General features: G+C 35.0%; 1 protein-coding gene across 1 annotated transcript in view; it reads right to left on the reverse strand.

Moving 5' to 3' along the window:
- Positions 1–26,875, reverse strand: part of NDUFS4 (NADH:ubiquinone oxidoreductase subunit S4) — a 117,699-nt gene that overhangs the window by 55,019 nt on the left and 35,805 nt on the right. The window contains exon 2 of the mRNA XM_082836812.1: positions 18,033–18,111. Coding sequence (XP_082692938.1) covers positions 18,033–18,111 — 79 coding nt within the window. The remainder of the gene's footprint in view (positions 1–18,032; positions 18,112–26,875) is intronic.

Below are 26,875 nucleotides of genomic sequence, written 5' to 3' on the forward strand. Positions count from 1 at the left end.
AACAAATACCGTATGCTAACACATATATATGGAATCTGAAAAAAAAAAAAAAAGGTTCTGAAGAACCTAGGGGCAGAACAGGAATAAAGACACAGATGTAGAGAACAGACTTGAGGACACGGGGCATGGGAAGGGTAAGCTGGGACGAAGTGAGAGTACCATGGACATATATACACTACCAAGTGTAAAATAGATAGCTAGTGGGAAGCAGCCACATGGCACAGGGAGATCAGCTCAGTGCTTTGTGACCACCTAGAGGGGTGGGATAGGGAGGATGGGAGGGAGATGCAGGAGGGAGGAGATACGGGGATATATATATATATATTTTTTAATTTAGAAAAGAAAAAATAAATTAAAAAAACAAACTTTAAATATAAGCTCACAAATAGGTTAAAAGTAAAAAGGTGGAATAAGATGCACCATGCAAAACTAAGAATAAGAAAATGGAAGCAGCTATATTAATGTCATCAGAGTAGACTTCAGAACAAGGATTAGCACCAGGATAAAGAGGGATGTTACATAAGGATAAAAACATCATTTCAGGGCTTCCCTGGTGGCACAGTGGTTGAGAGTCCGCCTGCCGATGCAGGGGACACGGGTTCGTGCCCCGGTCTGGGAAGATCCCACATGCCGTGGGGCGGCTGGGCCCGTAAGCCATGGCCGCTGAGCCTGCGCATCCGGAGCCTGTGCTCCGCAACGGGAGAGGCCACAACAGTGAGAGGCCCGCATACCGCAAAAACAAACAAACAAACAAAAAACATCATTTCATCAAGAACACATAACAATCTTCAATGTTTATGTACATAATAGGAGAGCTTCAAAATCACTGAAGCAAAAAAGTGATCCAACTAACAGAAGAAACAAATTATATTTTGAGATGTTAACACTTCTCTCTCAGTAACTGACAGAAGACAAAGACAAAAATATCAGTAAGGATAAAGAAAACTTGAACAATGCTATTAACCAACCTAAACTTAACTGAAATTTATAGATCACCAAACCGTAAAACTAAAAAGCTACGCATTCTTTCCAAATGTACATGAAACATTAATCAAAAAAGACCATATTCTGAGCCGTAAAAATAAAAGGTCTAAAAAATTTTCAAAATTGAAATCGTAAAGAGTGAGTTGTTCACTACAAGAAAATTAAATTAGAAATCAAAAATAATGTAGTTCACCAAATAAATGATGAAGATAATACTGTAGATATATTAGTGGATGATCACCTTGCATTGTTCTGGAAGGCTTTGTAACAAGAAAGAATATAGACTGACACATAAGATCTGGAGAATATTTCTCAGATACATTCTTTATATAACAAACCCTGTTACAATGCATTATAAAAAATGGTAATAGCAGTAGTACTAATTGCTATGCAGTGGCCTAATATTTTACATTTATTTATGATATAAATTTATCAACCTGCATGCCCACAAATTGATAGTACGGTGATAGCTAAGTTCATAATGCTGATCCTCAGGATTTATTAAGCTTTGAAGTACTTTCTAATTCAATGGTACATCATTTAAGTACTATGCATTTTTATTGTTTTCTAATTCTTAGATGTATAGTATTTATCTATTGTACAGAACTTGTTAAACCCCATGTGTCAAAGTTTGAAAGGCATCTATAGAACTGGATAATGTATACTAGAAAAAAAAACAGCCCATGAAAACCCATATCTCTAAAATTATATATAGCTCATTAGTAAAAACCTCTCAAGAAGGTTATTAATTATCTTTAGGTATCAAAAATATTTAAACTATTAATACTAAATAAGCCCTTTGATTTAGTAATCCCACTTCAAAGAATCAATCCTAAAATAAAGATGTTATCAAAGATTAGACTTAGGAATAGAGATATTCATTCTAACATTGTGTATAATTGCAAAAAATTGTAAACAAACTGCAGGATAACGAGAAGTTATTAGGTATAGCCATATAATGGGAGAGTATATATCCATTTACAATCATTCTTTTGAATAATTTTAAAGACAAAGATATTCACAACATAATGCAAATAAAGTGAAAAAAACAGGACATCAAACTATAAAGCATAATCTGTGTTTTATATAAGTATGTTGGCTGTTGGCTGTGTTTAAATATTCATATAAAAAAGAAGTAAATTCACCAAGACTATGACATTAAAGGTGATTTTAATTTTTTTATGTTAATATTTCCAAGTTAATGTTTCTACAATGTACATGTTTATTAAAATCAAAAAAAATTTTAATTACATACAGTTTAATGACCAAATATGAAGTTTAATACCATGAATAATGCCTTCAAAAACTTCTTTGGAGTAATACAGTTTAAAATTCGCACCGTTAAAAATAGGTTATAAATGACTAAAGAAGTTTCTCATGGGAATGATAATCATACAGCAATACATCTACACAACTGATCGGCAGAAACTATGTAAAGAAAAATAGTAATATCACAGATTATTTAGTAAAATGCCATAGGCTGTAAGAAAAGGCAAGTTACATGACAAAAATCATTAAATACCAACTCGACATACACTGACATACACAAATGAACACACTTCACTAATATAAGACCACTGTAATTGAGACCAATATTTTGCTCCAAGATCCCCAAAAACTCAATACCTGAATAGCAAATTGACTTAGAACAGTAGTCTTCTCAACTAATTCAGATTCAATTAAGGATAAGGGTTATAATTTCAGTTTGCTTTTCTTTTCAGACTAATAACTCCAAACAGGAAAAAAAAAAGTGTGGGGAGGTACTTTTACTGAATGATGAAATAAACAAGATGTTGTGTTCTCCTATTGTTTAATGTAGGTATTCTCAATTAACTTTCGAAACAACTCTAAGGAGTTCCCTGGTGGTGTGGTGGTTAAGAATCTGCCTGCCAATGCAGGAAACACGGGTTCGAGCCCTGGTCCGGGAAGACACCACATGCCACGCAGCAGCTAAGCCCATGTGCCACAACTACTGAGCCTGTGCTCTAGAGCCTGTGAGCCACAACTACTGAAGCCCGCGTGCCTAGAGCCCATGCTCCACAACAAGAGAAGTCACTGCAATGAGAAGCCTGTGCACCACAACGAAGAGAAACGCCCTCTCATCACAACTAAAGAAAGCCCATGAGCAGCAACGAAGACCCAATGCAGCCAAAAATAAAGAAATTAATTAATTAATTAAAACAAAAAAAATAACTCTAAAAGTGTTTTCACTTTATGAGGACATTCACAGAGGTTAAACAACATGCTCAAGGTCACACGGCTAAAAGAAGGGATTTAAAGATCTAATGCTATATCTGTAAATAAGTCCATGGTCTTTCTAGTAACCCAGGTTTCTCACTAGATTGAAAATTTCAAGTAATATAATGTACAAGTCATGGTATTTCTTCTTACAGTTAGTAAACGTCTTCAAAAGTCCTGTATATTCCCAAAGGGAGAAATAAGACAATGAAAGAAAAATACAGTTAGAGGGTAGAGTCATCTTTGTCTCTCCTCTCTATATCTGATGTAGCTCTTCCATCATTTTGGAAGAAGGAGAGGGAAAAAGAAACAAAGAAAGAAGAAAAAGGGCAAAAGGCACATAAGTGTGGAGAAAGAAGAGCAAGAGAGGAAGAACAACAAGGGGAACAGAAGAGACACATAAGAGTGAAAAAAAGAAAAGAATAATGATAGCCAAAGAACTGGCCAAAGAGTCAAAGCCAGACAGAGACAGAGGTGGAAAGTGCAGAGGAGGAGAAAGAAATAGCCATTGAAAGGCGGGGACAGTACGGGGGTAGGAGGAAACATAAGCAGCCAGAAAGAGAAAGAGAGACAGATGACTATCAGCTACATAGTCAGCAAAAGAGGAACAGAGAGTCACAGAGACAGAGGGAAAAAGCCATACAAACAGTGGGTAATACAAACATATCTGGGGCTTTGTCAGCACCTAATCTGGTGGACAGCAGCTCAGACAATTTCTTATCTTTCTTCACCCTGATGACAAATCTCCACTATTTCCCCGCCCCTTTTGGGGGTGTGGGTGGAGGGGAGTCAGTGTAGGAGGGCCATGGAGAGTGGAAAATTAGAGGAAGAAGATGAATTTATTACTCCAGGTCACAATACGACCTTTATAAAAAAGCAATTTCAAATTCAGAAGATTCTTTAATAGACAAATCAGTGAATTGTTATACCATATGTAAAATCTAAAATGCACAAAAACTGTGGTCCTTTTTAAAAAGTAGTTGTTAAAAATTCAATTGCTTGTAGAAAACTTTGTGAAAACTATCAACATTTCATGAATGTCCAAAAAAGGCATATGAGTAAATAAAAATAGCAACAAACAAATCACTTCCTTTAAGCTTCTTTGAAGTAACCTTTAACTGTAATAGCTAAGTAATTCTCAAGCTTTTTTGAGCAGTAAATCAGATCAAATCACTTTCCTACTTAAAACCCTATAATGGCTTCCCATTAAAATTAGGATAATATTCACACTTGTTACCATGGACCTAAAATCTTACCTAATCCAGATCCTTCCTACCTCTCTGACCTCACTTCCTATCACTCTCCCCATTTCTCACTATGTCACATAGCTTTCCTTCTCTTCTTTGACTACTATCACCAGCTAGTTAACACTTGAAGGCCTTACCCTTTTCCTCTACCTGGTATGCTCTTACGCTGGCTTCTCACACAGCTGGCTCCTCCTCATTCAAATCTTAGTTCATATTTCATATCATCTCAAAGTGTCTTTCCTTGATTGCCCTATAAATAACACTTATTCTACCCAAACCCCCAGGTATTCTCTATCCTGTCACCTTGCTTTTTTTTTCTATAACATTCATCAATCTATGCAAGTATTTTAATCATTCAGAAATAAAGTTGGCATATGCTTACACATGAAAATATTGATATTAGCTCTAAGGGGAATGATGCTGTTCCTTATTTACTGTTATATCCCCAGGGCCTAGGATATGGTACATAGCAGGTGCTCAAATAATTGAATGAACAAATGAAAAAGTACAATATGATTTTATATTATAAATAAAGGATGAGTAAGAAAAAAAAAATCCCTTGAAGGATCTTCACAAACAGCTACAGGTTGTCATAGTTGAAAACTCCCAGCCCTAGAGGAATTTTAGTCTCCAAACACTCTAGGCACATGCCATACCGGCCATGGTATGAATGTTTTATACATTATAAAGCTTACTAAAACAGGAACCTTATTTTAAATTTTTGGATGTCAAATTTCTAACTACTGAATTAGGCTTAAAAATCTTTTTAATTGATAGATTTTAATTATAACAATACATATTCAGTAGTCATTGTAATAGATGCAAATCAGTACACTAATCAGATCCTCAATTCTTGAATTTAAATTAGCATTCTCAGCCCAATGTTTTGGTAATTTGTGTCCTATATGTTGCTTAGAGAAAGCCAAGATCATTTTTTATACCTATTTTATTGGAAGCATTAAAATTTAAAAAGACCCTCATTAACTAACATGCAATAAACTCAAAGCTGAAACAAATAAAATATTAAACATGAAACAGGAACTGAACAAAATGCCTATTCACACATATCTTGAAAAGTATGCCTAATAAAGAGAGAGTTTTGTGGACACATAGTACACTGCAAGCAGTAAAGCTTCCATATCACTACCCTACATTTTAAGCCTCCTCATCTTGTAAAACATGAATGATATTTACAAGCTTTCAAGTGGCCTCCTAAAGAGTAAAATCAGAGCACAGATTAAGTCATATAAGATTAGAAAAGTCTGAAGACAGAAACAGATTCGATGTTTGCTAGTCTCAAATTCCAAGGTCTGCATTTTCCTTTCCTTTGCTCGAATTCTATTCCCAGAGATACATGATATAAAGAGAAAAAATAATTGTCACTACAAGATGTTACTCCTATTTTCTTCATTTCTTCTCACTCCTGCCTTCATTAAGGACTTACTATAAGATGATGGACATGAGGGTTTTAACAAATTTAATGTGGGTATTTGGAATTAATTTTTGAAATTATCTGGCAAGCTGGCCAATGAAAAAAAGCTATAACTCTAAAAACAAAATATTCTTTCTACTACCAAAGAAACAAACAACAAAGTCCCACCTACACTCACAGTATAAAATAAAGCATCATATATCTACATACTCTGATATAAACCTTGATGATTAGTTTATATTCAGTTAAATAAATAAAATTAGACAACCAATTTTTAAGAGCATAATATACAGCTTATGACTTTGAATTCATTTTTTAAAAAAGGTAATGTATTTTCACATATAAATTGTATAATCTCTAAAATATAGCCAAAAAAATCTTAATGTAAAATCCAAACAAGTAAAATATTATCAATTCTACTTTATTGAGGGCCAAAGCTCCTACATAATAACATGCAAGTATTTTAAATTCTTGAAAGCAAGTGTCAAGTACTATACACAATTTCCATACACAGCAGGTAGCAAAGCAAGAAAAGAACTGACACAGTTACTCTCCTTAAAAGAGACATACAATAGAGAACTGTTATACAGCGCTAGCATACTACAGATCTATGCATTAAAGATGTTGTGGCTATTAACAGTTTAAACCTTTACTGTATTTTACTAATTGGTACATAGAACTTTAAAGCTTTTGAAAGATAAAACATTCCAGTCAGTTCAATTCTCCAGCATTGTTCAAGTATTCCAAGTAGGAACAAAGAGGAAAATAAATCTGCTTTAATTGCTGAAGAATCACAGATAATAGAGATGGTTGAATACTGCAGAGGAAAGATCTTTTGTTCCTTAAACAATTTTAATAAAGAAAGATCATTCTCTATTTAAGTTTAAATGGTTCCTGTCTGCATATTAAAACTATTATAACATTCATTTCATCTGTATTTAGTTAGTACAAGTTTTATATAGCTTGACAGTATGCGAAAATAACTTATTTTAATTGGGAGTATATTTTAGAACACAAAGTTCTGTATTTACCAATATAATTTTATTTAAAATAACTGTATATAATAATTGATCTGACTTGTTTTAATCAGTGTTAAATGTAAGAGTTAACTGAAGTTGTTTTAAAACTAATGACATGTCATTAATAAGAGTGCAAATATTTCTATTTAAATGATCGATTAATTCTATTAATTTAATAGAATTCAGTAATTGAAGAGCATGTTTTACCCATAAACATAAAACAAGCTATTTTAATATAAGTTCAAATGCTGAGGTATATTATGTCATGTAACAGGAATATTATATACAATTTAATAATCTTCTAAACATGTAAGCAATCACTTACTATGGGGATTAATGCTACTGGTACATAATACATTTACTGATTAACCTATACCAAAAGTGCAGAAGGAAACACATTTATTTCTAGCTATACTAAGTCTTAACGTTTTTCATTACTTGAATTTTTTATATTTTCCAAAATCAATGCCCTCCCACCCTCCACACACACACACACACACACACACACACACACACCAGTACTTGAAAAAAGGCCAATTAAAGAATGGCCATTTCACTATAAAATTTACACTACCAAAATCATTAGTCATTACTTCTTCCTTAGAATTTTAAGCAATAGTATTGCTACAATCTTAAAAGCTATTCACCAATTTTCTTCAGTAGTTCGTGGGTAACGTAAAACCAACAGAGAGCAGTACACTGTAAAAAACTATTGCTGTTTTTAAAACCTAAAACTATATTGCAAACTAAGATTTATATTTAGTCAACACTTTTCTTTTTAATAGTCTCATCTAAATACAAGAATATAAATAAGCATCTGCAAAGTAAAAAACATGAAAAGACATTATTCCATATTTAGTGCAAGTCTTAAAGAAAAAAAACTTTCATGCTAAACTGCCACCATGGAAGGTTCTCAAAGGCTACTATTCTTTGATGTAAAATGAAATACTACTTAGTGAATAAAACATAAAAAACTCCTGTCTACCCTTCAAAGAGACATATCCTTTGACCCGGTACTCCAGACTAAAGCCTTGAAATTTTTGCACAAGAATGCTGCGTGCGGAAAGTCCAGACAAAACAGACACTTGAGATGCTAGAAGGCTGTATAACCCCAATCGCAGACACTACTCCTTCCAATAATCTAGCAGAGATAGCGCTGCCATACACCAAAAGAAAGTAATCTCACCAAAAGAAAACTGACCCCTTAAAAAAAAAAAAAAAAAGCAAGCAGTCAAAGCAAATATAAGCCTTTAACTTAGGTTTATCTTTTTGTGCAGGTCACCTCTTAATGACCAATTTTTTAATTCAAGTTTCCAGACTTATAAAAAGTTTTCATCTATAAACTTTTAGTATTGTAGGAGGCAAAAATAACATAAAACAAATACTGGTGCTGCAAATATGGATTTATTTTGAAAGACTTGCAAAAATCATTCATTTTTAAAATTTCTTACAGTAATACAAGCAATGAAAAAATTCAAAACTTATTAAAGTGACAATAAATTTATATTAAATAACTTGCTGCTTGCAGACATTCTAAAACAGGAATATTTGTTGGCTGAATGTGTTAATAACATGTGCTTAATCAAGTAGCAATTAATTATTGCACGTATCAACAAGTAACAAACCTTTAACTGCTGTGTTATTGCTATTTGGAAGTAACTGTCAAACAGCCAAACAAAAAATTGGCAATATTCAAAACACTGACTCTATTTATTTTATATGCACACCTAATTTTTAAATAAAGATATTAATACAGACTACTTAAAACATCTAAAATATTAGGATTTTACATTAATAGTGTGTACTATCATGTAATTTTTCAAAAGAAAAAAAAAAGTTTAGAAATCGTAGCCATCATTCACACCCCACGCCACAGATTTGAGATTTACAGATAGCTAAAAAAAATTTTCCTTTCTTACATGCTTGTATGTTGAGATTGCATGTATAACTAAGTGTAACACCTTTATAAGATTCAAAACAGGTGGTGCTTAATAGTTTTTAGATAAAATAACCAAGTACCTAAATGAAAACAAACCACTGAACGTATCAATATAAACACTGAAGGATAGTGCCTGGCACACTTAAGTGCTCAGTAAGTATTTACTGAATAAATAAATGAAGAATGAAGGAAAGATAGCATATAACATAATTTTATGGAAGTAATATACTAATGTCAAACTATTAAGGCTTTTTTCACATTATTTTTATTAATAAACTGAAATCAATTCTTATTTTATCGGGGTAGTTTTTTATTTTTGTATGTTAAAAGATTAACTATAGCAGTTCATAGCTAATATAAGGTAATTGTGAAAAACAGGAATTAGTATTTTTAAAACACTTAATACAAATGATTAAAAAGCAAATCAAAAATGTACCTATGCAGGTCTAAGTTATCCTTTAGTTGCTTTGTGGGGGAGCCTTTACTCACTCTTCAAAGAGTACTGAAAATTTAACTTCTCTCTTTTGTATAATACAAGTGAATATAAAAAGACAATGTGTTCATTGGACTTGTGTATTCATCAAATGTACTGAAAGGAGATTGGGGTGGGGTGGCATAAAGAAAAAAAAGTTACTCTCTTAATAAGCACAAAGGCAAAGACATTCTTCACCCAACCTCCACAGCACAGCAGCTCCTGCCACAAAAAACAAGGGCCTAGCAAACAACCATTCGTTAGCTTTCCTTGTTATCTGTAGAAGTATCACATATTTGAAAATAATAATGGTGCAACCCATGAAAGTTGCATCACGCAAAATTTTTTTTAAACACTGTGCTTCTACATAAATCAACAAGATTATTCTAAGACACTGTCATCACCTCTTTTGATATTTAACATTTTATTAGTTGCAAGAATAAATGAAAAGGATAGTTAGCAATTTATACACGAGAGAAGATATTAAGAATGACTGATTAAAAATTTGCCATGTGCTCTGACATAAAATTCATTATTAGCAGTAATCCAGGTATTACTACAATTTTATTCTCTGAAGATTTGTTTTCTAACAATGTGAACATTAGGTATAGTTCTAAAATGACAGAATAGAATTCTTTACACTAGAAAACGCTAAGCAGACTTTACCCCTCTACATTCTATTCCTAAAAGAAAGGATAGGATGCAAGTTGTCAATATACAACTGATGCGCAGAATAAAACGTTTTTTCTTTGTATGGTATCGACATCCACAAAACATTATAAAAATTCCTTTAATTTGTTATGTTATATATATTAAATTCTGCCTGTCAGATATAACAGTAAAAAAAGAAAGAAAGAAAATTAAAGTTTACTTGGTGACATGCCCCTAGAGCTAATCTAATAACAGTTTAAAATAATAAGCATTATAGGGAGTTCCCTGGTGGTCCAGTGGTTGAGAATCCACCTTTCAACGCAGGGGACACGGATTTGATCCTTGGCTGGGGAACTAAGATCCCACACGCCGCAGGGCAACTAAGCCCACGTGCCGCAACTACTGAGCCGTGAGCCACAACGAAAGATCCTGTGTGCCACAACTAAGACCTGACGCAGCCAGAAATAAATATTTTTTTAAATAATAATAATAAGCAGTATATACTTAAGATTTAAGAAATGAAACATGACGGGACAAATAAAAAAGGGTCTGAGGTTCTAGCTCTCCATGAAATCCACGTAAGAAGAAGTATGAGGACCTAAGTTTTAAGTTGCCTTACTAGACTGCTAAGATTAAAAAAAACAGAGGTGGGGCTTCCCTGCTGGCGCAGTGGTTGAGAGTCCGCCTGCCAATGCAGGGGATGCGGGTTCGTGCCCCAGTCTGGGAAGATCCCACATGCCGCGGAGCGGCTGGGCCCGTGAGCCATGGCCACTGAGCCTGCGTGTCCGGAGCCTGTGCTCCGCAACGGGAGAGGCCACAACAGTGAGAGGCCCGCATACAGCAAAAAAAATAAATAAATAAAAAATAAGAGAACAGAGGTAATAATCCCCACCATATCCTGCACGATACATCTGAAGTATCATGAGAAATCCTGGCAACACTTTAAAAGGGATTCAGTCAAACTGGAAGGTAATCAAGATGATGAATTAACTGAAACTCATGTAAAATGAACCAAAGCCCTGGGGATGTTTAAGCCAGAAAAGAGAAGACTTAGGAAAATGATTCTCAAACATTTTGGTCTCAAGACTCCTTTACACTCTTAAATATTATGGAACCCCAATGAGATTTTGCTTATATGAGATATACCTATAGATATTTATCATACAAGAAATTAAAATGAAGAGAAATTTAAACATAAACTTAGTCTAAAATAATAATAAATCGATTATATACTAATATAAATAACATTATAAAAGTATATTTCAAAAACTAAAAATTTGAGAAGAGTAGCACTTTTGAAATCTCTAATGTCTAGCTTAATAGAAGACAGCTGAATTCTGACTTCTGTTCTTATATTCAAACTGTTGGCTAAGTTGTCTTGCTTACTATATATGAAGAGAACTCATCCCCGCACAGACATGTAATTAGAGGAGGGAGCAATATTTTAATAACCTTAATATTTTCATTCTCTCATTAAATCCATGGTTGGTTCTTGCACTTTAATTGAAAATTTTACCAGGACTTCCCTGGTGGCGCAGTGGTTAAGAATCCGTCTGCCAATGCAGGGGACATGGGTTCGATCCTGGCTCAGGAAGATCCCACATGCCACAGAGTGACTAAGCCTGTGCGCCACAACTACTGAGCTTGCGTTCTAGAGCCTGCAAGCCACAGCTACTGAAGCCCGTGTGCCACAACTGCTAAATTCCGCGAGCCTAGAGCCCGTGCTCCACAACGAGAAGCCACCACAATGAGAAGCCCACACACCGCCACGAAGAGTAGCCCCTGCCTGCCATAACTAGAGAAAGCCCGTGCACAGCAACGAAGACCCTACGCAGCCAAAATAAATAAATAAATTTATTTAACAAAAAAAAAAGAAAAAGAAAGTTTTACCCATTCATGATTTTATAACCATCATATGTTAGTTATGGAAAATACTGGTTCACAGAAGTATGCAGATCTTCCAAATGTTAACATATTTCATTACACAGTATTTTAAAAGTCACATTCATTAATATCACTACCAGTCCCATTAGAACAGTCCTTAAGTACTGGGAAGTTGTCGAGCTCATTCAGATCAGTGGCAGAATCAAGTTCTACAAAAATTCTAATTTTCACTCCAAAGCTTGAAGTTTATCATGGGCAACACTTCCTGTAAGTGACAGGTTTATTTCTGAAAAGATGTCTGCCACGTACTGCATACTGAATAACCATAATGTGTCTGTCATCTGTTATTGTTTTTTCACCTAAAAGGTGTTCCATGAAGAAAAGGACTAGGTTCAGTTTGCAACGGCAACTCAACCATACGAGATTTTCCTTGATACAACTGTACTTCGGTATGCCGAAGAGTTTTACGCATACTTCTGTTTTGCTACATGGAACATAAAAAAGGTGTACATGCAGAATTGAGATTTTTAAAAATTAATAATTTTCACTGCTTCATCAAAGACATTAAGTGAAACTAGATTCTTTTTTAAGAAACCTCAAATGCAGGGAAGTGAAGGATACAATGACAGGTCGCACAGTTAGGGCCACTGCCTTTATTTACACTAAGGTGCTAACAGTTTTGCCACAGTTGCTTTTGTAACATATGTGTCAAAGTCAACACACTGAAAAGGGCAAATAAAGTCTTTGAATAATTATGAAAATAGTTTGACTCTGTGGACCTTCTATAAGGATTTTGCTCCCTCGGCCCCCCACCACTCTTTGAAAACCACTGATTTAGGACCAAAGAGCTGTTTTCAAATATACAGAAAGCTATCATGTAGAAAATGGCATGCCCCATGTATTATTAGGGCAGATCTTTTTTTTTTAATAAATTTATTTATTTATTTTTATTTTATTTTTGGCTGCATCGGGTCTTTGTTGCTGCGTGCAGGCTTTTCTCTGGTTGTGGTAAGCAGGGGCTACTCTTCATTGTGGTGCACAGGCCTCTCACTGCAGTGGCTTCTCGTTGCGGAGCACAGGCTCTAGGCGCGTGGGCTCAGTAGTTGTGGCATGCAGGCTCAGTAGTTGTGGCTCTTGGGCTCTAGAGCGCAGGCTCAGTAGTTGTGGAGCACGGACTTAGTTGCTTGGCGGCATGTGGGATCTTCCCAGGCCAGGGATCGAATCCGTGTACCCCGCATTGGCAGGCAGATTCTTAACCACTGTGCCACCAGAGAAGCCCAAGGGCAGATCTTGAACCAATGGACATTATTTATAAAGAAACAGCTTAGCACCAAATTAAGAAACAACCTTTTCCCTTTAAAAAAACTGATGAACAGTAAAACCCACCCTTTATAGTGTACAGTTCTGTTTTTTCTAACAAATGCATCACAAAAAATACCGGTTTTGACCAAAAAATCAACACAACAATCAAGATATAGAACAGTCCTCCATCACCCCCTAAAATTTTCTAATGCCCATTATAGTTAATTCCTCCTCCCACATCCAATCCTGAAAACCACTCATCAGTTTTTTGTTCCTAGAGTTTTGCCTGTTCTAAAATGTCAAATGAATGAAATCACACAGTATGTACGTAGCCTTGGAGTCTGGCTTCTTATTAGCATAAAGCATGCTAATAAGCATGCTAATAAGAAGCATGTTTGTTCCTAATCAGTGTGCAGAAATCCACTGACAGAGTGTTTCCAGTTACTGGAATTATTAATAAAGCTATTAAAAACATTTACATGCGGGATTTTGTGTAAACATAGATTTCATTTCACTTCGGTAAATATTCAGAAGTGAGACTACCGAATTATATGGTAAGCATATGTTTATAAAAAACTGCCACACTATTTTCCAAAATAGTTGTACCATTTTGCATTCCTATGAGAGTTCTAGTAGCTCTGCATCCTTGCTAGCATTTGGTATGGTCAGTTTTTTTAAGCCATTCAAATAAGTGTGTTGTGGGAGCTCATTGTAGTTTTAATATGCAATTTCATAATCACTAATGATGTTAAGCATCTTTTCATGCGTTTATTTCCCATCTGAGTATCTTCTGGGTAAAGTGTATGCTCATTTTTATTTAAGTTAATATCTTATTATTTAGTTATAAGTGATTTATTTTCAGATACAATTCCTTTATCAGATAACATGTTTGTCAAATATTTTCTCCCAACCTATGGCTTGTCTTTTCATTCTTTTAACAATGTCTTTCAAAGCAATTTGAAAGAAAATTTTATTTGTGAAGAAGTCCAACTTCATAATTTTTTTAAAAATAAATTATGCTGTGGTGTTATAGCTAAAAACTATTTATCCAAACCAAAGTTACAAAGATTTTCTCCTACATTTTCTTCTTCAAGTTTTACAATTTTCAGTTTTATATTTCAGACTATGAGTTTACATCTAGGGCTTTGAGTTAATTCTTAAGTATAGTGCAAGGTATGAATGAAGTTTTTTGTTATTTTTTGGTTTTTTGCATTTGGATATACAATTATTCCATCTTCATTTGTTTTTTTTTTTGATATATTTTTAAAATTTTTATTTATTTATTTTTGGCTGTGTTGGGTCTTCGTTTCTGTGCGAGGGCTTTCTCTAGTTGCGGCGAGCAGGGGCCACTCTTCATCGCGATCCACGGGCCTCTCACTATCGCGTCCTCTCTTGTTGCGGAGCACAGGCTCCAGATGCGCAGACTCAGTAGTTGTGGCTCATAGGCCCAGTTGCTCCACGGCATGTGGGATCTTCCCAGACCAAGGCTCGAACCCGTGTCCCCTGCATTGGCAGGCAGATTCTCAACCACTGCGCCACCAGGGAAGCCCCTTCATTTGTTTTAAAGACTATTTTTTTCTACATAAGAAACACCATTCTAATAATTATGACTGATCAGTAACATAAAGAGCAGCCTCAAAAGAAATGAGAATCAGCTGGAAATTTTTAAAACAGAAGTTTAAGAACCAGTTGTTCAGGCCAATAAAAAAAGGGCAGAACATTAAATTATCCTTCCAACTCTCACTCTATGAAGTCCCGAGAGGAGCATGTCTTAGGGAAGACTTACAGGTCTTCTTCCCTCATGTTCTCAACCCTCACCCTCCAGCAGTTCAGCTTTTATCTAGTTTATTACTAACTGAATTCCCTGAATTATTCTCCTGAATAAAATGTTAAACAATTTTTTAGATGAAAAACAACCTGATGAAGTAATATAACTAGGTAACATCTAAAGTTATCCTTTGGTTTTAAATTCCTAAGATCCATTTTCTAAAACTAGAATAACCACTGAAATTGGTCCCCAACTAAGTTTAGTCCATATGCTTAATCACTGGGCTTTAATAGGCATACCTGTATTAATTTTAAAAATATATTATATAACAGTGTTCAATAGAAATCATAATAGCTAGTTCCCTTACCTTCCAATTAAGATTCAAGCTTCTATCCAATTTCAGATACAAATATAACAGTAGTCTATAACAGTAGTGTTGAGTAATTAATAAAAATGGTATACTAAGTTAACAAATAGGTTTACCTTATATAATAGTGACATTAAAATGCTGTTTCCACATCTCCTTTTAAAACACTCATGAGGATTTACTTCACATTTTGAAATATTTTTATCATTAATGTTGATATATACATTTTTAGAATCATTTTTTGTTCAAAATGCAAGCATAATTAACTCCAATTGCTCAATATTTCTGGAAGTACCCTTCAGCCCCTGGTCTTGTCGTTATGCTACTTATTAAACTCTCCATCCAACAGTGTGTAGGAACAAGAAGACATGAAACCCCTACTGGCTATAACCCCTATGTTACCTATCTGATTACTTAATACTTTCATTTTAATATAAAACTAATTGAATGGCAAAAACTTAGGTTTGAAAATTACCTATGGGTTTCAGTTATCCATATTAAGTATCACTTCAAGAACTATGAATAGGGCTTCCCTGGTGGCGCAGTGGTTGAGGGTCCGCCTGCCGATGCAGGGAACGCGGGTTCGTGCCCCGGTCCAGGGGGATCCCGCGTGCCGCGGAGCAGCTGGGCCCGTGGGACATGGCCGCTGGGCCTGCGCGTCCAGAGCCTGTGCTCCGCAATGGGAGAAGCCACAGCAGTGAGAGGCCCGTGTACCGCAAAAAAAAAAAAAAAAAAAAAGAAGAACTATGAATAATTATACATAAGACTTCAACTGATTTCAACTGGACTATCACACTGACATTTTGACTACTATACTTCAAGGAAGACATAACAAAGCTAGGGAAAATCTAAAAAGGGCAACAAAATTCATTAAAACTATACAACTGATTTTAGGGGATATCATTAAAAACACAAAATTCAAAGCAGTCTGTATACCTCTCTGGTATGCTTCATAGTACCTTTTTAGAGCAATAGATTGCTGGCTGACTTATTCATTTTGCAAACTGAATAGTAAGAAAAGAACTTACAAGTGCTACTAACAAACTCTCTAAAATGTGAAACTTTATTATAGACAGTAAACCTCATAATACTGGAACAAGAAAGTAATCTCTTGGGGCTTAAAAGAGATGGTCATTGGAAAAGGTAAAATAATAGTACCCTCATTAATTACTGAACATGTGGCATGTGTAAATCCTCCTCCTCTCACACACACACACCTGTCTCATTTCTCTTATACTTGACTAAGCAAGTGACATTTGGGTTTTTTGTTTGGTTTTTTGGGGGGGTTTTAGGCTGAGCCACGTGGCATGCAAGATCTTAGTTCCCCAACCAGGGACCGAACCTGGGCCCTCTGCAGTGGAAGCATGGAGTCCTAACCACTGGACCATCAAGGAACTCCCAGCAAGTGACATTTGATTAACACTTGATGAACAGGTAGATGGTACCTGGATGAAGAGCTAGGGAATTGGTAAAAGGCAGCTGGGCATAATTAACTGAAATCTGAATGCCCTGAAGCAGGAAAGAAGAACAGCAAGTTCCAGGCTTGCTGTGGCTGAAGCACAGAGTGTAAAAGGCAGAAGCACAAGATAAACTTAGAAAGATAGGAGTTAAATCACACAAGACCTCAAAGGCCATGATAGGATTTTAATGTTTACTCTCAGGTCAGTAAAAAACACCAAAGGATTTTACACAAAAGGATGACACAACCAGCATTTTAAAAAGACTATTCTGGTTATCTGTGGAAAGTGAATTGGAGGAAGATTAAAGTATCTACTGAGATCAATTAAGAAACAGGGCAGCAATCTAGGTGAAAAATGATGGTAGCCTTGACTAGGATGATGGCAAGGTCAGGAGGCAGATCTAAGAGATAATTTAAAGACAAAACCAAGCAGTCTGAGGCATAACCAGCCTTCCAAATTGTCTGTACTTATCTGTTTATTTATCTATTTATATCTTTAATGGTGCAAACAGAAACTTAAGTGTGACCCATTATTTAAATTATGTTTACAGGTTGAAAATTAAGTGACAAAAGAATGTACAATTAGAAAGAGAGTAGTCAAGAAACATACCCGTATATCTGATCATTGTAAACCAGCTATAAAATGAAAAGCATGTTTATATGATTACACATTTTTACTAGAAGTCTTAGAAACTTTACAAAATTTATGCCATTGTACAATATAGGTATAAATAACAAGTTGCATCTAAAGTAACACCACACACTGAAAAATTCTATAAGTGACGATGACCAAAATTCTATCTGCTGCTGATTAACAGAAGAACCTTACTCATGTATTGTTAGTTGTAATCTCTCATGCATAATGCAGAAATAGGATGTGTGTGTGTACACACACATATATACACACAGTAACAATTACAATAATTGGCTCCAGAAAACCCAATATACTTAATTTTAGATAGTACTGGTAAGTTCTTACAACTTAAACAGGAGTGTAACTGAGAAAATTAAAAATAATATATTCATTACAAAAATAAAAATATTGATTTCTACTTATAAATGCCACAAAAATGGAAGCCTTTTGTAATTTTAATGTTTGTATATATTTGTGTAAAATGCTTAACACAAATTATCTTTTTGTAATGATTATTTCTTCTTAAAATTTATATACACTTTTCCTAGAAGAACCCAGAACACCATCTGAAAAATCTGTTATACAAAAATAACCCTGAAGGCAGAATCCTAGCAGTGTATAGTAGAGAATTCTTACCAATTTTTCATCAACCGTTATGAGTTGCATGTCTCGAGTTTGGTCCTGTGCCAACCTCCATGTGGAAGTGCTCAGCGACCTGCAGTGAAAGACTTTAAGTTAAAAAGTGATCCATGCAATGAGAAAAGAGAGGCAGACAAATCTTACAGAAACCAGCTACTTTAACAGTATCTGTCTTATAAAACAAAAAGAATAGAAAGAAATAGAAGAGGGCACAAAAATCCTTTTTCTCCCCAATTAGTTCTGTCTGCTGAGTTTCTGGCAGACTCTCACTTGACAGTTCACAACAGGCTGTACTTTATGGCAGTCTATAGGCTCTCTGTCATAGAAGGGCCGCCAGTGACAAGAACTGTTCTGCTCTCTATGAATGCACACTGGCTAGTTTGTCATTACAAGGAAGAAAAATGCAAAGCTATATCAACACTTCTGGAATGCTGATTCCTAAATGATGGCATCAGAAAGAAAAAGAAAAATCTCCATCATATTCTTAATGGACTAAAGTAAAAGTTGTAGAATTTAATTACATAATGGTAACAAAAAGTTCCTTCACTCTAATTTCAAAACAAAAGTTTAAATAGGAATGATTTGCATGATCATTTAAACCAATGTTATTAGTTTAATCCTGTGACCCATTCACAGAATTGAATAAAGTCTGAATAGCTGAAATAGAAATATTAAGTCAGAAATAAAATCAGCACAGAATCTAACTCCTTTGTATTAGCATGGTCCCACTCTCACCCCAAGGAAATTATGAAAAGCTAACAGATTTTTTTTATTTCATGTACACACTGTAGTTTATACTAATGAATGCAATAGCCATCGATGATTGTGACAATTTAGCATTTTAGAATTTTCCAAAATATTAAACCATCCTATGTAGATTTCTCTTTAGAAAGTAAGTTAGTATACACAATTGACTTGAGTTTCCAAACCAACTGAATAGAGTATTCAATTCTTTTATTTAATGCAATATAATCAGCAATAATCATGCAAAACTTCATGCCAAATGTTCAACTTTCAACAGCTACATTGTACACAGTTTTATAGAAAATCTACCTACTAATAACATAAAGATAACTCATAATACAAAAGGCTTTGTTTCATGAACATATATTTTTTAAAAATATCAATTATTTCCCCTAATTAATACAATCCATTATCACTATAAATACCTTGCTCAGAAATCTATCCACACAAAATACACCTACATGGATATTATTTTAAATTATTTATACAAACAGTTAAAATATATGTTCTAGTTGTTATAATACTAAAGAAGTATAATTAAGTACCTTTTAAAATCTATTTACTCTGGAAATCACTAAGAGCAATAATATGACAATAAGAACATTTTGAGTATTTATAAATAAATCCATATATTGCAAGAAAAAAGTGAGGCAATGATAAGGGAACTCAGGAAAACTTGAAATATTAGAAGTATTAGTAAATGTAGGGACTTCCCTTGTGGTCCAGTGGGTAAGAATCTGCCTTCCAATGCAGGGGACGCGGCTTCGATCCCTGGTCGGGGAACTAAGATCCCACATACCGCAGGGCAACTAAGCCCACACACCACAACTATAAGCCCACGTGCTCTAGAGCCAGTGGGCCACAACTACTGAGTTCACACACCACAACTAGAGAGCCCACGCACCACAACTACTGAGCCTGCGTGCTCTAGAGCCCCCATGCCACACACAGAGACCACACACCACAACGAAAGATCCCTCATGCCACAACTAAGACCCGACACAGCCGAATAAATAAATATTTTAAAAGGAAAAGAAAATATAGCTATATTTCAAGAAAATGGAAGTACCTAATTCCTCTAATGAATAGAAGTGTTAGATCAAAATAGTGGAAATTAGATTAAAACTCTGTAATCCACGAACTGTGTAATTTAAAATTATACAGTAGGTTTGACTGATTTAAACAATTTTCTTTTAAATTGTATGTTAAAATCTTATTGTACATTAGTTGTAACCCAAAGTAAATTTTTTAAAATGTTAAAGTATATATACTTTAATGGTAGATATATTTTAATAATTTTAGATTGATCTCCAACTAATCACAAGAATGAAGCTGTATGTCATTTTCTGTAAACAGATAACTATTATAAACAAATACACAGATGAAAAATTATGCTTATATTTTTATCAGCCTGTATGTAAAAGGCAACACAATAAAAGACAAAAGATGTTAAGTAAAATAATATTACCAGAAGAGTTAAAAATAAAAATAGGGCTTCCCTGGTGGCGCAGTGGTTGGGAATCTGCCTGCCAATGCAGGGGACACGGGTTCGAGCCCTGGTCTGGGAAGATCCCACATGCTGCGGAGCAGCTGGGCCTGTGAGCCATGGCCACTGAGCCTGCGCGTCCAGAGCCTATGCTCCGCAATGGGAGAGGCCACAACAGTGAGAGGCTCGCGCACCGCCCGTGCGCCGCAACTGGAGAAAGCCCACGCACAGAAACGAAGACCTAACACAGCCAAAAATAAATAAATAAATAAATAATTTTTAAAAATAAAATAAAATAAAAATTTTTTGTAAGAAAAAGATAGGCTAGAATGCAAAGAAATTATAAGTAGAAATTCTTATTTATTATTTGAAACAATATATTCACATATAATTTATTTCAGAAAAATTTGCCTAAGTAAAAAACACATAATGTATATATGTATACGTATATATATGTGCATATGGGTTATATATATTAAGTCATGTGCTAAGTAGCTACTCCTGAAACACAGAGACAGCAATTCTTAAAAAACAAACCTCAGATGTGGAGAAAAATTTTCCTCCAATTCTAGATAGTTAAGGTAGCAACAGAGATCTAGAGTCAATTACAAACACAGCATTTAATTAATTATACCTACAAAATATAATCTACAGTTAATTTTAGATTAAATATGAACTATATAGCAAATATCTTTTTGTTTATTAGCCTGTAAAGAACACCACAACAGTGAAGTGGAAGAAGTAAAGAAAATATTTTTAGTCATATTAGAGTACAAAAACGTTACTAAACAAAATATAAAACCTAGAAAGCATAAAGTAAAAAATGACAGAAGCTACTACAAAAAAACTTCTAAACCAAAATACTATAAATTAAGAATAAGACAGGTAGGGCTTCCCTGGTGGCGCAGTGGTTGAGAGTCCGCCTGCCGATGCAGGGGACACGTGTTCGTGCCCCGGTCCGGGAAGATCCCACATGCCACAGAGCGGCTGGGCCTGTGAGCCATGGCCGCTGAGCCTGCGCATCCGGAGCCTATGCTCCGCAACGGGAGAGGCCACGATAGTGAGAGGCCCACGTACCACACAAAAAAATAATAATAATAATAAGGTAACAAACAAGAAATCTTTACAACACAAAACAGTAAAGGATCAATATCCAAAATAGGTAGGGAATTCTCTGGCGGTCCAGTGGTTAGGATTCAGTGCTTTCACGGCTGGGGTCCCAGGTTTTATCCCACAAGCTGCGCAACAGGGCTAAAAAAAAAAAAGTAAAAGAGCTCCTACAAATCGGTACACAGGAATAATGAGTTTCAAAGGAGGAAGTCAAACAAGAAAAAAACAAACAACCCAATTACAAATGGAAAAAGAATTTGAAGCCACATTTATCTAAAGATCTACAAATAACCAATAAGCACATGAAAAGATGCTCAACATTACTAATCACTAGGGAAATGCAAGTCAAACCTACAATGAGATATCACTTCATACCCATTAGGATGGTTAGGAAAAAATAAGCATTGGTGGAATATGGAGAAATTGGAACCCTTCTGCATTGCTGGTGGGAATGTAAAATGCAGTTGCTGTGGAAAACAGTATGGCAATTCCTAAAAAAACTAAACAGAATTAACATGTGATCCAGCAATTCCACTTATGGGTATATACCCAAAATAACTGAAAGGAGGGACTCAAACAGATAATGTGTAATATTCATAGCAGCATTATTAGCAACAGCCAACAAATATTAATAATCATATTTTATTGGGCCATGTATCATAATACTAGGAAGTTAAGTGTACATACAGAAATGACTAATATGTAATGATTAGTAAATAAATGGTAATTTTATCTTGCTATTTAGTTCCCCTTTTTTTTTTTGGCTGCATTGGGTCTTAGTTGGAGCACACAGGATCTTCATTGAGAGTGCGGGATCTTTTGTCTCCACACACAGGCTCTTCGTTATGGCACACAGGCTTCTCTCTAGTTGTGGTGTGCAGGTTTTCTCTTCTCTAGTTGCAGTGTGCAGGCTCCAGGGCACATGGGCTCTGTAGTTTGCAGCACGTGGGCTCTCTCATTGAGGCGCACGAGCTCAGTAGTTGTGGCGCACGAGCTTAGTTGCCCTGTGGCATGTGGGATCTTAATTCCCAGACCAGGGATCAAACCCATGTCCCCTGCATTGGAAGGTGGATTCTTTACCACTGGACCACCAGGGAAGTCCCTAGTACCCATTTTTCAGAAACTTAAAAATTTTGTTTGCTTCATGAACTTGCCTTGCTATCTACCCATTTGTTTTAACTGGTCTGTTCACATTTCCAAGTTTCTTAAGTGTCAATCTTAATTCTGAGCCCAAAGGGCTGTGACTGTTATTAATCAATTATTATTAGAGTATACAAACAATTTATTCTATTTAGTTTTTTTGTATAAGTTTCCTGTAAGACAATGAGGTATCCTGGAAATGGATATTAAGAGATCTTATTTCTAACTCTGAATTTTACTACTTACTGTTGTATCTATGAGCAAATCACTTAACGTCTCTGCATCTCGATTTCACTTTTGTAAATGTGTAAAATGAGGACTTGTTCCTCTCTTCTTTTTCTACTGAAGAGTCTATGTGATTCTAATAAGTGGAACTGATTATAGTTCTAGTTTGTTTTAATAATTCCCTATGAAAATGCTATGGAATAACTACTCAACTCATAATCTGATTTTCTTTAAAAATCTAAGGAGTTACAACTTTCAAAAGCATATACACATTTGTTTATCCATTAATTTCATGATGAACATTTGGGTTGTTTCTGCTAAAGATATTCACGTGCAGTTTTTGTGAGGACATAAGTTTGCAACTCTTTGGGTAAATACCTAGGAACTCAACTCATGGCTTATATGTTAAGACTATGCTTAGCTTTGTAAAAAACTGCCACACTGTCTCCCAAAGTGGGTGTTCCATTTTGCATTCCCACCAGCAATAAATGAGTCTTCCTGTTCTCTTCATTCTCACAAGTGTTTGGTGTTGTCAGTTTCTTGGATTTTACCTATTTTAATAGGTGTGTAGTGGCATCTCATTGTTGTTTTAATTTTCAATTCCCTAATGACATATGATGTTGAGGCACCTTTTCATATGCTTATTTTCCATTTACATATCTTCTTTGGTGAGGTATCTGTTCAGATCTTTTGCCTATTTTTAAATTGAATTTTTTTCCCTTATTGTTGAATTTTGAATTCTTTGTATATTGTAGATAAAAATTATTTATCAGATGTGTTTTGCAAATATTGTCTCCAACTCTGTGCTTTTCTTTCTCTTAAAGTGTCTTTCAAAGAGCAGAAGCTTTTAATTTTAATGAAGTCCAACTCATCTATATTTTTCTTTCATGGATGGTGTTTTTGATGTTGTATCTAAAAACTCAGCCCCAAACCAAGGTACCTAGATTTTCTCTTATGTTACGTTCTAGAAGTTTGATAGTTTTGCTTCTTACATTTAGATCCATGATCCATTTTGAGTTAATTTTCGTGAAAGGTGTAAGGTCAATGTGTAGATTCTTTTTTTTTTTTGGCATGTGGTTATGTTCCAGTTCCACTTATTAAAAAGATTATCTTTTCTCCACTGGATTGCCTTTGCTCCTTCCTCCAAGATCAGTTACCTATCTTTGACTAGTCTATTTCTGGACTATCAATTCTACCCATTGATTTATTTGCTGATCACTGTGTTGATTATTGCAGCTGTATACTAAATCTTGAAGTCAGTTAGTGTCAGTCCTCTTTGTTATTCTTCTTCACTATTATATTGAATATTTTGAGTCTTTTGCCTTCCAGTATATAATCAGTTTCTTGACATCCACAAAGTAGCTTGCTGGGGTTTTGATTGGAACTGTGCTGAATCTATACATCAAGTCGGGAGGAAATGACATTTTAACAATATTGAATCTTCCTATCCATGTATATTTATTAGGATCTTCTTTGTTTTTTTTCATCAAAGTTTTGTGGTTTTCTACATAGACGTCTTACAAATACTTTTTTAATACTTCAAAATATACTCTTCAAAAAGTCTTAATGGTGAAAAGATAAAAAGAAATCATTTGCAGTAAAAATAGTATCTGAATAAGAATCATATTGCTGACTCCAAGTACTAACACTATTCTCCTCCTGAAGCAAATTAACTTTATCAACTAAGAATAGTAAAACTCCCATATTATTGTAGCAGTTTGAAAACATGGCTCCAAATTCCTTTGACACTCCTCCTTCCCATGAGGGGCTGGAGGTCTATGTTCCCTATTCCTAGAATCTAGTCCTGTGACACCTTGATCAATATAATATGGAAGTGAGGCTATGCATATTTCCAGGCTCAGACCTTAAAAAGCTAACAGTTTCCACTTCTTGTCTCTTAGAACATTGTTTCTTGGGATATTCTCTCTTGGAACCCAGCCACCATGTTGTGAGGAAGTCCAGCCTGCCCCACAAAAACCCATGTGAAGAGGAATCAACAGCCAATACCACTTTGCTAGCCAAGTGGGCGAGCTATTAGACATGATCCTCTAGCCCAAGTTGAGCCATCCCAGCAGACACCACCTGCAGCAGAGATAAGCTTCCCTGCCAAGCCCTGCCCAAATTTCAGATTTCTGGGTAAAACAAATGACTGTTGCTGTTTCAAGCAAATGAATATTGGGGTACTTTGTGTTCAACTATAGATAAACAAAAACATCCTTACAAATAACTGAATATGGTTTTAAAAACATTAAAATTAAACCAGTAACTTCTACGGACCAGAAATGATCTGCTGGACTTATAGACAAAGTAAAATTCCTAATCCTATAAAAATTATTAATGAATCAATGAATCCTCAGCCTTTTGACTAAAACCAATTATGCCTGTTGTCAATTTACCGCAAACTGAATTAACCCAAATTCACATTAAATCAGAAAGTGTTCAGTTCCATACTAAAACATAAGGAAATATTACTAAAAGTTCTAGCAGAAATAATAAGGTAATAATATATCCATATACTTTGTGCCACAATAACTATCTCAGGCTGAAAATATGTTGATATTTGGGTCAGTCACCTTCAAGTTGATGATCTTAAAGCTCTTCAAAATCTTGAATCTATAGAGAAAATTTAAACTGTCTTCATCATACTGTACTCACTAGATGGAAGCAAGAAAGAATGAATTGTTAACAGAAAAAATAAAAATGGGAGGTCAAGGGCTTCCCTGGTGGCACAGCAGTTAAGAATCCACCTGCCAATGCAGGGGACACGAGTTCGAGCCCTAGTCCAGGAAGATCCCACATGCCATTGAGCAGCTAAGGCCATGCGCCACAACTACTGAGCCCACGTTCCACAACTACTGAAGCCCATGCACCTAGAGCCCGTGCTCCACGAGAGAAGCTACTGTAATGAGAAGCCCTCGCACCGCAACGAAGAGTAGCCCCCACCTGCCGCAACTAGAGAAAGCCTGTGTGCAGCAATGAAGACCCAATGCAGCCTAAATAAATAAATAAATAATTTTTTAAAAAGGAAAAAGATGGGAGGTCAGGAGACCATCTTAATATTCTGGGAAAATATGTAGAGTAAAAGGAAAGGCAAAGATCCTATAAATTTGGTTAATGCAGTGGAAATAACAGTGATGACAGTTTATAATCTATTCACAAATTAGTTATTTAATTCTAAATCAGATTTATTGCAATAATTTTTAATCTTTACATAAGTACTTAATATTATCTTAAAATGTTCAACTGGTCAAGTCAGTAAAAATTATAATATCCTGCTTATAGATATTTTCCCTTTCTTCTGAGCCAGGTAGAACTTGTAGCAGGATCTTATAGCTGTTGTGCCTCTGGACACAGCTCAAGCCAAAACCTTAAAGTAATCCTTTGAGAGTCATCCAACAGACTAAGGAGATTTGTGCAAGAGGGATAAGAGTAATTATGCTCACATACCAGACTTTGGAATGGAACTGAAGAGTAATAAGGAGGAGAATGTGGGCAAGGTTTCACAGGGTGGTAACAAAGAAACTGGAGGGCATGATGGAAAATGTAAAGGAGAAAGAAATATACCCAAGTTTATACCAACAGGATATCAAAATAAATATACATGAGCTTAAAACAAAGAGAATAAGAGATATAGGTGTCATGGTGATGATAATTATATTACAAAACACAACAAATATATGTGAAAAGTTCATATTTAGGAAGGTCAAATCATTGAGCTACACTGGCCATTAAAGAATAACTTTACTGGTTTGGAACGCCTTAAAGGAAGGAATTGAGTTGCTGTACTTTGTCATGTCTTATAAATAATTGGAAGCTAATTTACCATAAAGATGTCAGTTTTTAATCTACAAATTAAATATAATAATAATAAACAACCTAGCAGAATTTTTATAAAATTAGATGATCCTTATCAGGAAGAAAAAATTCACAAAAATAACCAAGAAAATTTTGAAAAACAACTACAGGCATATCTCGGAGATATTACAGGTTCAGTTCCAGACTACTGCAATAAAGCAAATATAGCAATAAAGCAAGTCACAAATGTTTTGGTTTCCCAGAGCATATAACAGTTATATTTATACTACACTGTGATCTATTAAGTGTGCAATAGCATTGTATCTTTTTTTAAAAAAGT

This window comes from Leucopleurus acutus, assembly GCF_964270905.1.
Source record: "Leucopleurus acutus genome assembly, chromosome: 3".
Classification (NCBI taxonomy): domain Eukaryota; kingdom Metazoa; phylum Chordata; class Mammalia; order Artiodactyla; family Delphinidae; genus Leucopleurus; species Leucopleurus acutus.